The 17,027-nt window shown below is 47.1% G+C and overlaps 1 protein-coding gene across 1 annotated transcript in view; it reads right to left on the reverse strand.

The window, feature by feature from the left end:
- Nucleotides 1-6,416: 6,416 nt before the first annotated feature.
- The window catches only part of LOC123731445 (ADP-ribose glycohydrolase MACROD2-like), a 28,550-nt gene continuing 17,939 nt past the window's right edge, over nucleotides 6,417-17,027 (reverse strand). The window contains exon 3 of the mRNA XM_045710187.1: nucleotides 6,417-6,448. Coding sequence (XP_045566143.1) covers nucleotides 6,417-6,448 — 32 coding nt within the window. The remainder of the gene's footprint in view (nucleotides 6,449-17,027) is intronic.

The following is a 17,027-nucleotide window of genomic DNA, read 5'->3' on the forward strand; positions in this document are numbered from 1 at the left end:
ACTAGAGCTCAATCACCTTCTAGGTCACTACCAGGCTAGAGCTCAATCACCTTCTAGGTCACTACCAGGCTAGAGCTCAATCACCTTCTAGGTCACTACCAGGCTAGAGCTCAATCACCTTCTAGGTCACTACCAGGCTAGAGCTCAATCACCTTCTAGGTCACTACCAGGCTAAAGCTCAATCACCTTCTAGGTCACTACCAGGCTAGAGCTCAATCACCTTCTAGGTCACTACCAGGCTAGAGCTCAATCACCTTCTAGGTCACTACCAGGCTAGAGCTCAATCACCTTCTAGTCACTACCAGGCTAGAGCTCAATCACCTTCCAGTCTCTACCAGGCTAGAGCTCAATCACCTTCTAGTCACTACCAGGCTAGAGCTCAATCACCTTCCAGGTCACTACCAGGCTAGAGCTCAATCACCTTCTAGGTCACTACCAGGCTAGAGCTCAATCACCTTCTAGGTCACTACCAGGCTAGAGCTCAATCACCTTCTAGGTCACTACCAGGCTAGAGCTCAATCACCTTCTAGGTCACTACCAGGCTAGAGCTCAATCACCTTCTAGGTCACTACCAGGCTAGAGCTCAATCACCTTCTAGGTCACTACCAGGCTAGAGCTCAATCACCTTCTAGGTCACTACCAGGCTAGAGCTCAATCACCTTCTAGGTCACTACCAGGCTAGAGCTCAATCACCTTCTAGGTCACTACCAGGCTAGAGCTCAATCACCTTCTAGGTCACTACCAGGCTAGAGCTCAATCACCTTCTAGGTCACTACCAGGCTAGAGCTCAATCACCTTCTAGGTCACTACCAGGCTAGAGCTCAATCACCTTCTAGGTCACTACCAGGCTAGAGCTCAATCACCTTCTAGGTCACTACCAGGCTAGAGCTCAATCACATTCTAGGTCACTACCAGGTTAGAGCTCAATCACCTTCTAGGTCACTACCAGGCTAGAGCTCAATCACCTTCTAGGTCACTACCAGGCTAGAGCTCAATCACCTTCTAGGTCACTACCAGGCTAGAGCTCAATCACCTTCTAGGTCACTACCAGGCTAGAGCTCAATCACATTCTAGGTCACTACCAGGCTAGAGCTCAATCACCTTCTAGGTCACTACCAGGCTAGAGCTCAATCACCTTCTAGGTCACTACCAGGCTAGAGCTCAATCACCTTCTAGGTCACTACCAGGCTAGAGCTCAATCACATTCTAGGTCACTACCAGGCTAGAGCTCAATCACCTTCCAGTCACTACCAGGCTAGAGCTCAATACCTTCTAGGTCACTACCAGGCTAGAGCTCCATCACCTTCTAGTCACTACCAGGCTAGAGCTCAATCACCTTCTAGGTCACTACCAGGCTAGAGCTCAATCACCTTCTAGGTCACTACCAGGCTAGAGCTCAATCACCTTCTAGGTCACTACCAGGCTAGAGCTCAATCACCTTCTAGTCACTACCAGGCTAGAGCTCAATCACCTTCTAGGTCACTACCAGGCTAGAGCTCAATCACCTTCTAGTCACTACCAGGCTAGAGCTCAATCACCTTCTAGGTCACTACCAGGCTAGAGCTCAATCACCTTCTAGGTCACTACCAGGCTAGAGCTCAATCACCTTCTAGTCACTACCAGGCTAGAGCTCAATCACCTTCTAGGTCACTACCAGGCTAGAGCTCAATCACCTTCTAGGTCACTACCAGGCTAGAGCTCAATCACCTTCCAGTCTCTACCAGGCTAGAGCTCAATCACCTTCTAGTCACTACCAGGCTAGAGCTCAATCACCTTCTAGGTCACTACCAGGCTAGAGCTCAATCACCTTCTAGGTCACTACCAGGCTAGAGCTCAATCACCTTCTAGGTCACTACCAGGCTAGAGCTCAATCACCTTCTAGGTCACTACCAGGCTAGAGCTCAATCACCTTCTAGGTCACTACCAGGCTAGAGCTCAATCACCTTCTAGTCACTACCAGGCTAGAGCTCAATCACCTTCTAGGTCACTACCAGGCTAGAGCTCAATCACCTTCTAGTCACTACCAGGCTAGAGCTCAATCACCTTCTAGGTCACTACCAGGCTAGAGCTCAATCACCTTCTAGGTCACTACCAGGCTAGAGCTCAATCACCTTCTAGGTCACTACCAGGCTAGAGCTCAATCACCTTCTAGTCACTACCAGGCTAGAGCTCAATCACCTTCTAGGTCACTACCAGGCTAGAGCTCAATCACCTTCTAGGTCACTACCAGGCTAGAGCTCAATCACCTTCCAGTCTCTACCAGGCTAGAGCTCAATCACCTTCTAGTCACTACCAGGCTAGAGCTCAATCACCTTCTAGTCACTACCAGGCTAGAGCTCAATCACCTTCTAGGTCACTACCAGGCTAGAGCTCAATCACCTTCCAGTCTCTACCAGGCTAGAGCTCAATCACCTTCTAGTCACTACCAGGCTAGAGCTCAATCACCTTCTAGGTCACTACCAGGCTAGAGCTCAATCACCTCATGCCAATATAGAAAAGAGTCTGAGTCATACAGCACTGTATTCTAGGCATTAGAGTTTGTTGACACAGCAATGACATAGTGAACGCTACTCCTTATCCACATTAGGCAACATGTCACACTTTCAAAACGTTATTACGTAATGATGTGTGGAAGCAAAGCGTCATTCAAAAAAAGCCTCCAGCTGGTCAAAAACTGGTTCAATCAACGTCGTTTCCACGTCATTTCAACCCCCCCCCCCCCCCCCCCCAAAAAAAAAGAATTGATTTGCAAAAAGCCAATAACATGAGGGAATTTAGTATTTTTTCAACCCAACTTTTAACCTAAGTCTAATGATAGAGTGAATTGTTCTGAGATTTCACATTGAAATCACATTAGTTGATAACTCAACCAAATGTAAATCAAAAGGTAGACGTTGAACTGATGTCTGTGCCCAGCGGGTCTGGTCTTTTTACAGACGAGCACTCAGAAAGACGAGGATATAAACTGTCCTGTTTTCACTCTGCATCTCTTCTCTGCCAAGTACAGAACTCAGAGCGGACATCTGACATCTTCAGAACTCAGAGCGGACATCTGACATCTACAGAACTCAGAGCGGACATCTGACATCTACAGAACTCAGAGCGGACATCTGACATCTACAGAACTCAGAGCGGACATCTGACATCTACAGAACTCAGAGCGGACATCTGACATCTACAGAACTCAGAGCGGACATCTGACATCTACAGAACTCAGAACGGACATCTGACATCTACAGAACTCAGAGCGGACATCTGACATCTACAGAACTCAGAGCGGACATCTGACATCTACAGAACTCAGAGCGGACATCTGACATCTACAGAACTCAGAGCGGACATCTGACATCTACAGAACTCAGAACGGACATCTGACATCTACAGAACGGACATCTGACATCTACAGAACGGACATCTGACATCTACAGAACTCAGAGCGGACATCTGACATCTACAGAACTCAGAGCGGACATCTGACATCTACAGAACTCAGAACAGACATCTGACATCTACAGAACGGACATCTGACATCTACAGAACGGACATCTGACATCTACAGAACGGACATCTGACATCTACAGAACTCAGAGCGGACATCTGACATCTACAGAACTCAGAGCGGACATCTGACATCTACAGAACTCAGAGCGGACATCTGACATCTACAGAACTCAGAGCGGACATCTGACATCTACAGAACTCAGAGCGGACATTCTTCATGAATTTAGAAGTGCTCTGGTAACGTCCCAAATGGCACTCTATTCCATATTTAGTGCACTATTTTACATATAGTCTCTGGTCTAAAGTAGTGCACTACTTCACATATAGTCTCTGGTCTAAAGTAGTGCACTAAATAGGGTATATGGTTTAATTTGGGATATAGCCTCTATTTCCTCCATTAAGACATGGTGACTCAGGAAAACATGTAATGTGCTTTGAATATTAAACACCATTAGCTAACGCTACACAGTACACACACACACGCGTGAGCACGCAAGCACGTACATACACACACACACACACACACACACACACACACACACACAAACAGAGTGCCCTGTCAGAAAGTAGACTTGCATTACCAAAACATAAAGCTATCAAACAATTAACGCATACTTAGAGCTTCCCCAGCTAGCACATAACGTTCTGAAAACCATATGCTTCTTAGAGCTTCCCCAGCTAGCACATAACGTTCTGAAAACCATATGCTTCTTAGAGCTTCCCCAGCTAGCACATAACGTTCTGAAAACCATATGCTTCTTAGAGCTTCCCCAGCTAGCACATAACGTTCTGAAAACCATATGCTTCTTAGAGCTTCCCCAGCTAGCACATAACGTTCTGAAAACCATATGCTTCTTAGAGCTTCCCCAGCTAGCACATAACGTTCTGAAAACCATATGCTTCTTAGAGCTTCCCCAGCTAGCACATAACGTTCTGAAAACCATATGCTTCTTAGAGCTTCCCCAGCTAGCACATAACGTTCTGAAAACCATATGCTTCTTAGAGCTTCCCCAGCTAGCACATAACGTTCTGAAAACCATATGCTTCTTAGAGCTTCCCCAGCTAGCACATAACGTTCTGAAAACCATATGCTTCTTAGAGCTTCCCCAGCTAGCACATAACGTTCTGAAAACCATATGCTTCTTAGAGCTTCCCCAGCTAGCACATAACGTTCTGAAAACCATATGCTTCTTAGAGCTTCCCCAGCTAGCACATAACGTTCTGTAAACCATATGCTTCTTAGAGCTTCCCCAGCTAGCACATAACGTTCTGAAAACCATATGCTTCTTAGAGCTTCCCCAGCTAGCACATAATGTTCTGTTTGAATCTCACTGATGCTGTGTAAAAAATAATAAAAAATAAATGTGTTTGCATGATTAATGCCTAAAGAAATGTATTTCCATGTGTCCCATCTGTGCTTGCCGTTCAAAAAAGTTAACCCAAAATAAACTAGCAGTGTTATTAAAAGTATATTGAAACATTCAGTGAAAGTTTTAAGGAAGTTATAAAAAATAAAAAATAAATAAAAATAACCTAGAATTTCCCTTCTCATCACGTTAATAAAATGTTCTCATAACCTCCTTGAAACCTAAAAATGTACGTTTCCAAGAACAGGCAAAATTTCCACTTTCGTTCTCTAAACGTTTAAAAAAAAAAAAAAAACAGTCAGTTTTACTGGTCAGGAAACGTATGGCTTCGTTCCCAGAACCAATGGCAAACCAAAAACGTACACTCCCACAACTTCTGACGAACCAAATATACTAGCTGGGATGTAGTGTATAAATCCATCCAGAAGAACATTTTGTTTTCTAGTGGAACCCTTAGTGTAAGAATAAATATTAATTACAGCAGCAGCAGAGAGAAATTTACATTTCAATACCTATTACCACTGTTGGTATATTACCACTGTTGTCAGTTACTACGACAATTAATAAAGGTGACAAGACATTTTATTTCAATGAAACAATAACTGGTCATCCAGAAAGTGATTTGTAATCAAATTTTGCATGCTAACACACACACACACACACACACACACACACACACACACACACACACACACACACACACACACGGGCTACAGAATAAATTGCTATGTAGGAATTTAATTTCATGCTGTCTGATACGACTCACAAAACACCATCACAGGATTTCACAAACAGAAACAGCCTCACTAATAAAAATAATCGTTTTAATAATAAAAAAAGAATAATAACAAAGAATAAAAAGTTCCTTTGAACAATATTGTTCAATGAAAAATATTGTTTTACAGCTGCCTATTCCTATTCAATACAGGTTACCCTACAGGTTTCTTCGAAACATGGTCTTTTCAATCAATCAATCAAACTCTTTGTTGTCCCAATTGGAAATATGTAGAGTAGTCAGGGCAAAAACGACAACGATCACACAACAAAGTGTAGGGTACTGTTCTGCAGACAGACAGACAGACAGACAGACAGACAGACAGACAGACAGACAGACAGACAGACAGACAGACAGACAGACAGACAGACAGACAGACAGACAGACAGACAGACAGACAGACAGACAGACAGACAGATTCAGACTGTGGAGGGTTGGTTGTGTTATGCCTCACTAACACTCTTCAAGTCTCTGATGCCTGCTATGGGGATGTGAGTGGCTGCTGCAGTATACCACTGCATACCAATTACCATAACCTCTCTGGCTCTCCTGGTCTCAGCTGAGACCCTCTAGAATGGTTTATTACCCATAAGCCCTACACTCTAGCAAACAATACAACTATCTAATAGAGAAGCATGAAAGGACAAGAACATGGCATGATGAGAGGATGGAGGGATGAGAGGACTAGAGGATGGCATGATGACAGGATGAGAGGACTAGAGGATGGAGTGATGAGAGGGATGAGAGGACTAGAGGATGGAGGGATGAGAGGACTAGAGGATGGAGTGATGAGAGGATGATAGGACTAGAGGATGGAGTGATGAGAGGATGAGAGGATGAGAGGACTAGAGGATGGAGGGATGAGAGGATGAGAGGACTAGAGGATGGAGTGATGAGAGGATGGAGGGATGAGAGGATGGAGTGATGAGAGGACTAGAGGATGGAGGGATGAGAGGATGAGAGGACTAGAGGATGGAGGGATGAGAGGACTAGAGGATGGAGGGATGAGAGGATGGAGGGATGAGAGGACTAGAGGATGGAGGGATGAGAGGATGAGAGGATGGAGGGATGAGAGGTCATCATTATTACCCTCCACACAAAGACACACGCCAACCTATCCGAATGGCCTCAATCTGTTGAGAATTTTTAGTGGAGTAGCAATGACATTTATATATTCAGATTGTATTATCCTTGTGAAAGACAGACAGTGAGAGGAGCGAAATTATTTAGTATTCAATTGTGTTTTTGATCTAAAGGCATAAAGAAAATAACATGGATTAGCTGTAAATCCTGACTGAGCCTCATTCCATCTTTCAGTCCCAAATGGCACCCTATTCCCTATATAAAGTGCACTATTTTTGCCCAGGGCCCATAGGAAATAGGGTACCAGTCAGGACTCACACTCTATGCAGCTCCTTCTAAATGCATCGGATTAGCAATCAGTGAAATTACCCAAAAGATTTATCAATCTCGGCGGCAGGTAGCCTAGTGGTTAGAGCGTTGGGCCAGTAACCGAAAGGTTGCTGGATCAAATCCCTGAACTGACAAGGTAAAAATCTGTCGTTCTGCCCCTGAACAAGGCAGTTAACCCACTGTTCCTAGGTAGGCTGTCATTAAAAATAAGAAATTGTTCTTAACTGACTAGAAGCCTGTGTCTCAGACATAAGGAAGTGGATGGCTGCAAACTTTCTACTCTTGAACTCGGACAAAACAGAGATGCTTGTTCTAGGTCCCAAGAAACAAAGAGATCTTCTGTTGAATCTGACAATTAATCTGGATGGTTGTACAGTCGTCTCAAATAAAACTGTGAAGGACCTCGGCATTACTCTGGACCCTGATCTCTCTTTTGAAGAACATATCAAGACTGTTTCAAGGACAGCTTTTTTCCATCTACGTAACATTGCAAAAATCTGAAACTTTCTGTCCAAAAATGACGCAGAAAAATGAATCCATGCCTTTGTTACTTCTAGGTTGGACTACTGCAATGCTCTACTTTCCGGCTACCCGGATAAAGCACTAAATAAACTTCAGTTAGTGCTAAATACGGCTGCTAGAATCCTGACTAGAACCCACAAATTTGATCATATTACTCCAGTGCTAGCCTCCCTACACTGGCTTCCTGTTAAGGCAAGGGCTGATTTCAAGGTTTTACTGCTAACCTACAAAGCATTACATGGGCTTGCTCCTACCTATCTTTCCGATTTGGTCGTGCCGTACATACCTACACGTACGCTACGGTCACAAGATGCGGGCCTCCTAATTGTTCCTAGAATTTCTAAGCAAACAGCTGGAGGCAGGGCTTTCTCCTATAGAGCTCCATTTTTATGGAATAGTCTGCCTACCCATGTGAGAGACGTAGACTCAGTCTCAACCTTTAAGTCTTTACTGAAGACATATCTCTTCAGTAGGTCCTATGATTAAGTGTAGTCTGGCCCAGGGGTGTGAAGGTGAACGGAAAGGCTGGAGCAACGAACCGCCCTTGCTGTCTCTGCCTGGCCGGTTCCCCTCTCTCCACTGGGATTCTCTGCCTCTAACCCTATTACGGGGGCTGAGTCACTGGCTTACTGGTGCTCTTCCATGCCGTCCCTAGGAGGGGTGCGTCACTTGAGTGGGTTGAGTCACTGACGCGGTCTTTCAGTCTGGGCTGGCGCCCCCCCTTGGGCTGTGCCGTGGCGGAGATCTTTGTGGGCTATACTCGGCCTTGTCCCGGGATGGTATGTTGGTGGTTGGAGATATCCCTCCAGTGGTGTGGAGGCTGTGCTTTGGCAAAGTGGGTGGGGTTATATCCTACCTGTTTGGCCCTGTCCGGGGGTTTCATCGGATGGGGCCACAGTGTCTCCTGACCCCTCCTGTCTCAGCCCCAGTATTTATGCTGCAGTAGTTTATGTGTCGGGGGGCTAGGGTCAGTCTGTCACATCTGGAGTATTTCTCTTGTCTTTTCCGGTGTCCTGTGTGAATTTAAATATGCTCTCTCTAATTCTCTCTTTTTCTTTCTTTCTTTCTCTCTCTCGGAGGACCTGAGCCCTAGGACCATGCCTCAGGACTACCTGGCTTGATGACTCCTTGCTGTCCCCAGTTCACCTGGCCGTGCTGCTGCTCCAGTTCCAACTGTTCTGCCTGCAGCTATGGAACCCTGACCTGTTCACCGGACGTGCTACCTGTCCCAGACATGTTGTCCCAGACCTGCTGGAACCCTGACCTATTCACCGGACGTGCTACCTGTCCCAGACCTGCTGCTTTCAACTCTCTAGAGACAGCAGGAGCGATAGAGATACTCTCAAAGATCGGCTATGAAAAAGCCAACTGACACTTACTCTTGTGTTACTGACTTGTTGCACCCTCGACAACTACTATGATTCTTATTATTTGACAATGCTGGTCATTTATGAACATTTGAACATTCAGCCCATGTGCTGTTATAATCTCCACCCGGCACAGCCAGAAGAGGACTGGCCACGCCTCATAGCCTGGTTCCTCTCTAGGTTTCTTCCTAGGTTTTGGCCTTTCTAGGGAGTTTTTCCTAGCCACCGTGCTTTTACACCTGCATTGCTTGCTGTTTGGGGTTTTAGGCTGGGTTTCTGTACAGCACTTTGTGATATCAGCTGATGTAAGAAGGGCTATATAAATACATTTGATTTGATTTGCCTAGTTAAATAAAGGTTACATTTTTTTTTAAATCTCAGCTAGATTAAGACGAACAATGACCACATGTTACTTAAAGAGATTCACCGCTACTGAAGTATACTTTTCAGCCAGTAGTTCTGAAAGTGGCCGACAGACAGAGTCTTCTCTCTCTCTCTCTCTCTCTCTCTCTCTCTCTCTCTCTCTCTCTCTCTCTCTCTCTCTCTCTCTCTCTCTCTCTCTCTCTCTCTCTCTCTCTCTCTCTCTCTCTCTCTCTCTCTCCATGCTGGGAGTTTTTTGGAGTTTGAGTGTTTGGTGCGGAGGACTCTGTCCTAACTAACTTTTCTTGATCTTTTTCTTACATTTTATTTTCTATGGTGTACGGTTAATGCAATATTTGTTTTAGCGGTATCCACCGTTTTTTTTTCAAAGTTAGGGTGGAAGAGGACAGAGTAAGTTTCCTGGGGTTTGCAAGGTGTAGTGTGCGCGATGGCTTCTCAGCCTAGCGCGGAGGAGACGCTGTCGATACGGCATGGATTCAGGTGTGTTCCTGAGAATGGAGTTAAGGTGGAGGAGGTTCTGCTCGTGGTCGGTGAACAGGTAGGAGCTGAATTTATACATTCTGCTTCTAGAATGAACAAAGCGGTGGTGGTGTTCATGAAAAGAGAACATTTGGTTGGTAGGCTAATTGCTAGCGGAATATTTGTAAGGGATGTGTTGGTGCCAGTTTTACCTCTTTCTACCCCTTCGACAAGAGTAGTTGTTACAAATTTACCTCAGTTTGTTACGGACGATCAAATCAGGAAAGAGCTGAGTCGTTTTGGTAAGTTTGCTAGCGGGTTTCGTGTACTGTCGGCAGGTTTTCAGGCAGCTGCTGTTAAGCACGTTGTTTCGTTCCGGAGGCAAGTGTTTATGTTTCTGAACAACAATGAGCAACAGCTAAATGTGCATTTTAAAGTGAGGCATGGGGAGGGGCTCTATGCAGGGTTTGCCAGCACAGACAGTCTACGGTGTTTTGAGTGTGGGGATTTGGGGCATAAGAGCTTTGCGTGCCCACATAAAGGCCGTAGACAAAGTGAGGGTACAAGCGCCGGTGGGGGAAATCGAGGTCAAAGTGCAGGGGGAAATGAGATGCAGACAGCAGAGGCTGGGCCTAGTCATACCAGGGATGGTGGGGTAGCTGAGGCTGGGTCTAGTAAGGCAAGAGATGGTGGGGTAGAGGAGGCTGGGTCTAGTCAAACTAGGGATGGTGGGGTAGAGGAGGCTGGGTCTAGTCAGACTAGAGATGGTGGTGTAGTGGAGGCTGGGTCTAGTAAGGCTAGAGATGGTGGGGTACTGGAGGCTAAGCCTAGTCAGGCTAGAGATGGTGGGGTAGCTGAGGCTGGGCTTAGCTATGATATGGAGGATGGTGTAAATGATGCTGGGCCTAGTCATGCTATGGAGGGTGGTGAAGAGGATGCTAGGTCTAGTCAGGTTATGCTAGTGGATGAGGAGAGTATAGTGGGGAAGTGTAAGAGACTAGGGGGGGAGAAGGAGGGTGCCAAGCGGAAAAGGAAAAAGGGTGTGGTTAAAGGCACAATGGAAATTTGGCCTGTTGCTGTGGGAGATGCCATGACCAGAGAGGAAGAGCAAGTGTTCAGGGTGGGAGATAGAGATGAGGAGGAAAGTGAGTCTGAGGAAGAGGATGAGGAGATATTTTTTTCAGACTCCTCTTCAATAGGCCCGGAGCTGACAGCAAGTCAAGCAGAGGGGTCTAAGTACACGTTGAGAGAACTGACAAGGTTCCTGAATGAGACCAAGGGGAAAAAATTCAAGAAAGTTTGTACGATCAGTACAACATGCTGTGAAAAATGAGGGGCATGGTGTCCTCTCACCCAGGAAACGGTTTAGGTTGAGGAAGTGGGTCACAACAGTGCGTAAGGGTTTACCTTCAGACACTGTTTAGATGTATACCTTCTTTCTGACACTGCGGCTTTTTGAGCTTTGCTATTGGTCTTTTTTCTCTGCTGGCTTTTCTCCCACTTCTTATGGAGACTCTACGGGTAGGCTCGCTCAATATAAATGGCGCCAGAGATGCGGGAAAGAGGAGTGTGTTGGGTGAATACGTAAAACTAAAAAAAGTACAGGTGTTGTTTCTGCAGGAGACACATAGTGATGTGTTGAATGAAGTCGATTGGGGGCTCTGGTGGAAAGGGGCAAGTGTGTTGAGCCATGGGACAAATCTTAGTGCAGGGGTGGCAGTCCTTTTTGCACCGGGTCTGTCTGTAAAAATTTGCTCCTCAAAGGAGGTGTGTAGGGGTAGGCTCCTTGTTGTTAAAGCAGAAATTAACAACATGGTTTTTGTCTTTATAAATGTGTATGCGCCTAACACAGGGAGAGAAAGAGGGGTTCTATTTGGGAGTCTTAGAAAGGAACTCTCACAGGTAGCGCCTGAGGAGACGCTGGTGGTCGGAGGGGACTGGAACTGCACAATGGATTTTACAAAAGACAGAAATGGGGAAGAGCCTCATTCAGTGTCAGTGGGAGTGTTAAGGGATATTATTAATCAGTTCAACCTAGTGGATGTTTGGAGAACTAAACATCCGAACACAAGACAGTACACATGGGTGAAGGTTTTTGGGGCTAGGGTGAGTGCAGCCCGACTTGATCGGTTTTATATGTCCAGGAGTCAGAGCAATAGGCTGTTGGGCGCTACCATTCTCCCGGTGGGGTTTTCCGATCATCACATAACCATGGCTCGGCTGTCTATTTCACCAGGGCCTCGGCAGGCATCCTATTGGAAATTCAATGTAAAACTCTTACAAGATGCCACTTTTTGCGCAGGTTTCCTGACCTTCTGGGAAAGGTGGAGGCAGCGAATAGAGGAGTATGAGTCTCTGAGCCAATGGTGGGATGTGGGGAAAGTCCAAATTCGGCTCTTCTGTCAACAGTACACAGCTCTCTCATCCTCAGAGGCTAGGAGAGTATTGGGGGAACTCGAGCGTAGTATTAGTGAGATGGAGGTAGAGATGGTGGGGCAAGGCAATGTAGGCCTCCAGGCTAATTTAGCTGAATTACGTAGGGACCTGAGCAGTTTTTTCCAGGTTAAAGCAAAGGGAGCACTTGTAAGAGCTACGTTCTCCATGCTCAAGGAGATGGATGCTCCCAGCTCCTTCTTCTTTGGTTTGGAAAGACAGAGCAGTGAAACCAAAGGTATGCATTGTCTACGGCTGTCTGATGGGCGGGTGACCGCTGTGGTGGGGGAGATGCGGCACTGGACTGTGGAGTTTTATACTGAGTTGTGTAGAACGGAACTGTGTGATCCTATGTGTGCTCAGGTTTTGTTCACAGGACTCCCTAAACTCTCTCTGGCACAGAGGGATGATTTGGACGTTCCTCTGTTGTCCCATGAACTGGCAGATGCCGTAACCCAGATGTCCCCCGGTCGTGCACCGGGGGTCGATGGACTCCCAGTGGAGTTTTATAAAAAATTCTGGGGAATAATTGGACAGGACTTCTTTTGCGTGTTGCGTGAATGCGTCGGGGTAGGAGAGTTGCCGATGAGCTGCCGTCGGGCGGCTCTGACTCTCCTGCCCAAAAAAGGTGACTTGTGTGAACTTAAGAACTGGAGGCCTGTGGCATTGCTCTGTGCGGACTACAAGATATTTGCCAAGGTCCTCTCTAACAGACTGAAGTCCCATCTGGACTCTATAGTACACAAGGACCAAACATATTGTGTACCGGGACGCTCAATCACGGACAACCTGTTCTTAATTAGGGACATGTTGGACTTGTCGAGAGGTTCTAATGTGAACTTTGGACTGGTCTCTTTAGATCAAGAGAAGGCTTTTGACAGAGTGGACCATGAATATCTGTTTAATGTGATGTCTGTGTTTGGGTTTGGGAGGAGTTTTTTGACCTGTGTGAAGCTGTTGTATGCTGGGGCGTCATGCAAGGTCAAGGTGGGAGGGGGGCTCAGTAGGCTAGTCTGGGTGAGACGGGGCATTAAACAAGGATGCCCTCTATCTGGGCAGTTATACACACTAGCCATTTAGCCTTTTTTAGGACTGCTACACAGGAGACTGCAGGGAGTGTGCTGGACAGGCATGGAAATGGTGACAGGCATAGCAGTGTCAGCATATGCAGATGATGTCTCTGTGATGGTCAGGGATGGTAAGGATATGCAGGGACTAGAGACCAGTCTGAAGGTGTACGAGGGAGCTTCATCAGCTAAGGTAAACTGGGGCAAGAGCAAAGCTCTGTTATGCGGGGCATGGTGGGATAGCGCTCCTCCTCTGCGTCCAGGGGGTTTGCAGTGGGGTTGTGAAGGGCTTAAAGTGTTGGGGGTGTACCTGGGCTCGGAGAGGTGGGTCAGGAAGAACTGGGAGGGGCTGTCACAGGCAGTGGTGTCAAGACTGGCCAGGTGGAGGTGGCTCCTGTCCCAAGTGTCATATAGAGGGAGGGTGCTGATAATTAACAACCTGGTGGCATCTTCCCTGTGGCATAAACTGGCTGTCCTCAACCCCCCCGCCGGTCTGCTCGCAGACCTGCAACGCAAGCTGGTGGACTTCTTCTGGTCGGGCCATCACTGGCTGAGGGCGGCAGTGTTGTAAATGCCCGTGCATGAAGGAGGACGGGGCCTGGTGGAACTGGAGAGCAGGATGGCTGCTTTCTGGCTAAAGGCGGTGCAGAGACTGCTGTACCATACTGATGTCGGCTGGAGGGAACCAGCATGCGCGCTGCTGAGGAGAGCTGGAGATTTAGGGTTGGACCGGCAGCTGTTCCTCATGAAGCTGGAGAGGCTGAGTACAGCAGGTCTCTCAGACTTTTACTCTGCGGCGCTGAGGGCCTGGCAGCTGCTAAGGCCCACACGAGAAGGGGGTGTGGAGCCTGGGCTGTGGGTGTGGGAGGAGCCTATCTTCCACAACCCAGCCATCCCTTTGAGATCGGTCCAGTCAGCCACCCTGCAGAGGCAACGGATGGCAGGGGGTGTAAAAAGGCTGGGTGACCTGAGACTGCTGGGAGAGGAGGGGTGGAAAAGCCCGGAAGTCTTGGCACAGCAAACAGGAATAACGTCTCTTAGGCTGCTGGAGAGATTCCTGGAGGAGGTCCAGGAGGCACTGTCTGAGCCGGTAAGGGGGATGTTTGAGCAGCCAAAGGGAGAAGGGCCACCAATGTTTCCGCCACTGCAGGTGACGGCAGAAACTGGAGACTGGCAAGGGGATCTGGAGGATTTGTTAGATTTTAACACTCCGAGCCTGGGGGAGTTTGAAGGGGTGGGAGGTAAAGCCCTCTACAACCTCTGCATTAAGGTGAGGAACATTAGGAGCCTAACAGGAGTGAAGGCACATCAGTGGCAGGGGGTATGTGGGGTAGAGAGTATGGTGGGTTTTAGATGGAGGGGACTCTACAAACCCCCAGTACCAAAGAGGTCAGGGGACCTCCAGTGGAGGGTTCTTCATGGAGCCCTGGCCACTAACAGCTGGTTGGTACGGTTGAACCAGGAGTCGGGCAGGAGTGTCCTTTCTGTAAAATGAAAGAAACTGTGATTCATGTGTTTTCTCTGTGCACCAGACTAATGCCATTAATGTCTCTGTTGGAATGTCTGTGTGAGAGGTTGGGGGTGGTCTTTACTGTTGGGGTGTTCATAATGGGATACAGGTATTCAAGTAAGGAGAAGGAAAAATGTTGAATTTTCTGTTTGCTCAGGCAAAGTTAGCTATTTGGCTAACAAGGAGGAACAGGGTCAAAGGTGGAGGGATAACAGACCCTTTACTAGTGTTTATTGGGATGGTCTCTGCGCGCCTTAGGGTTGAGTTTGAGTTCTATAAAATGATAAAAAGTTTGGAGATGTTTCAGGAGATATGGTGTGTTGGGGGGGCTGTCTGTATAGCTGGGGAAGATGTTTTGGATATACGGTTGTAGGAGTGGGTATTGTTTTGAGTATTGTGATGTTGGTTTGTACCATGTGGTTGCTGGAAAGGTGAGTATGGTACATGTATTTTTGGTTTTATGAAATGAAATGAGAATGTTTCAGTAAAGAAAGACAAAAAGTCAAAAGTCTCTCTCTCTCTCCTCTCTCCTCTCTCCTCTCTCCTCTCTTCTCTCTTCTCTCTTCTCTCTTTTCTCTCTCTCGTCTCAGACTGCTATAATAGACTACCACCAGTCCCTGTATGGAGTCCCTGACTGCTATAATAGACTACCACCAGTCCCTGTATGGAGTCCCTGACTGCTATAATAGACTACCACCAGTCCCTGTATGGAGTCCCTGACTGCTATAATAGACTACCACCAGTCCCTGTATGGAGTCCCTGTATGGAGTCCCTGACTGCTATAATAGACTACCACCAGTCCCTGTATGGAGTCTCTGACTGCTATAATAGACTACCACCAGTCCCTGTATGGAGTCCCTGACTGCTATAATAGACTACCACCAGTCCCTGTATGGAGTCCCTGTATGGAGTCCCTGACTGCTATAATAGACTACCCCCTGTCCCTGTATGGAGTCTCTGACTGCTATAATAGACTACCACCAGTCCCTGTATGGAGTCCCTGTATGGAGTCCCTGACTGCTATAATAGACTACCACCAGTCCCTGCATGGAGTCCCTGACTGCTATAATAGACTACCACCAGTCCCTGTATGGAGTCCCTGTATGGAGTCCCTGTATGGAGTCTCTGACTGCTATAATAGACTACCACCAGTCCCTGTATGGAGTCCCTGTATGGAGTCCCTGACTGCTATAATAGACTACCCCCTGTCCCTGTATGGAGTCTCTGACTGCTATAATAGACTACCACCAGTCTCTGTATGGAGTCCCTGTATGGAGTCTCAGACTGCTATAATAGACTACCACCAGTCTCTGTATTGAGTCCCTGACTGCTATAATAGACTACCACCAGTCCCTGTATGGAGTCCCTGACTGCTATAATAGACTACCACCAGTCCCTGTATGGAGTCTCTGAATGCTATAATAGACTACCACCAGTCCCTGTATGGAGTCCCTGTATGGAGTCCCTGTATGGAGTCCCTGACTGCTATAATAGACTACCACCAGTCCCTGTATGGAGTCCCTGACTGCTATAATAGACTACCACCAGTCCCTGTATGGAGTCCCTGACTGCTATAATAGACTACCACCAGTCCCTGTATGGAGTCCCTGTATGGAGTCCCTGACTGCTATAATAGACTACCAACAGTCCCTGTATGGAGTCTCTGACTGCTATAATAGACTACCACCAGTCCCTGTATGGAGTCTCTGACTGCTATAATAGACTACCACCAGTCCCTGTATGGAGTCCCTGTATGGAGTCCCTGTATGGAGTCTCTGACTGCTATAATAGACTACCACCAGTCCCTGTATGGAGTCCCTGACTGCTATAATAGACTACCACCAGTCCCTGTATGGAGTCCCTGTATGGAGTCCCTGACTGCTATAATAGACTACCCCCTGTCCCTGTATGGAGTCTCAGACTGCTATAATAGACTACCACCAGTCCCTGCATGGAGTCCCTGACTGCTATAATAGACTACCACCAGTCCCTGTATGGAGTCCCTGTATGGAGTCCCTGTATGGAGTCTCTGACTGCTATAATAGACTACCACCAGTCCCTGTATGGAGTCCCTGACTGCTATAATAGACTACCACCAGTCCCTGTATGGAGTCCCTGTATGGAGTCCCTGTATGGAGTCTCTGACTGCTATAATAGACTACCACCAGTCCCTGTATGGAGTCCCTGACTGCTATAATAGACTACCACCAGTCCCTGTATGGAGTCTCTGAC

Source organism: Salmo salar, chromosome ssa28, assembly GCF_905237065.1.
Source record: "Salmo salar chromosome ssa28, Ssal_v3.1, whole genome shotgun sequence".
Taxonomy (NCBI): Eukaryota; Metazoa; Chordata; class Actinopteri; order Salmoniformes; family Salmonidae; genus Salmo; species Salmo salar.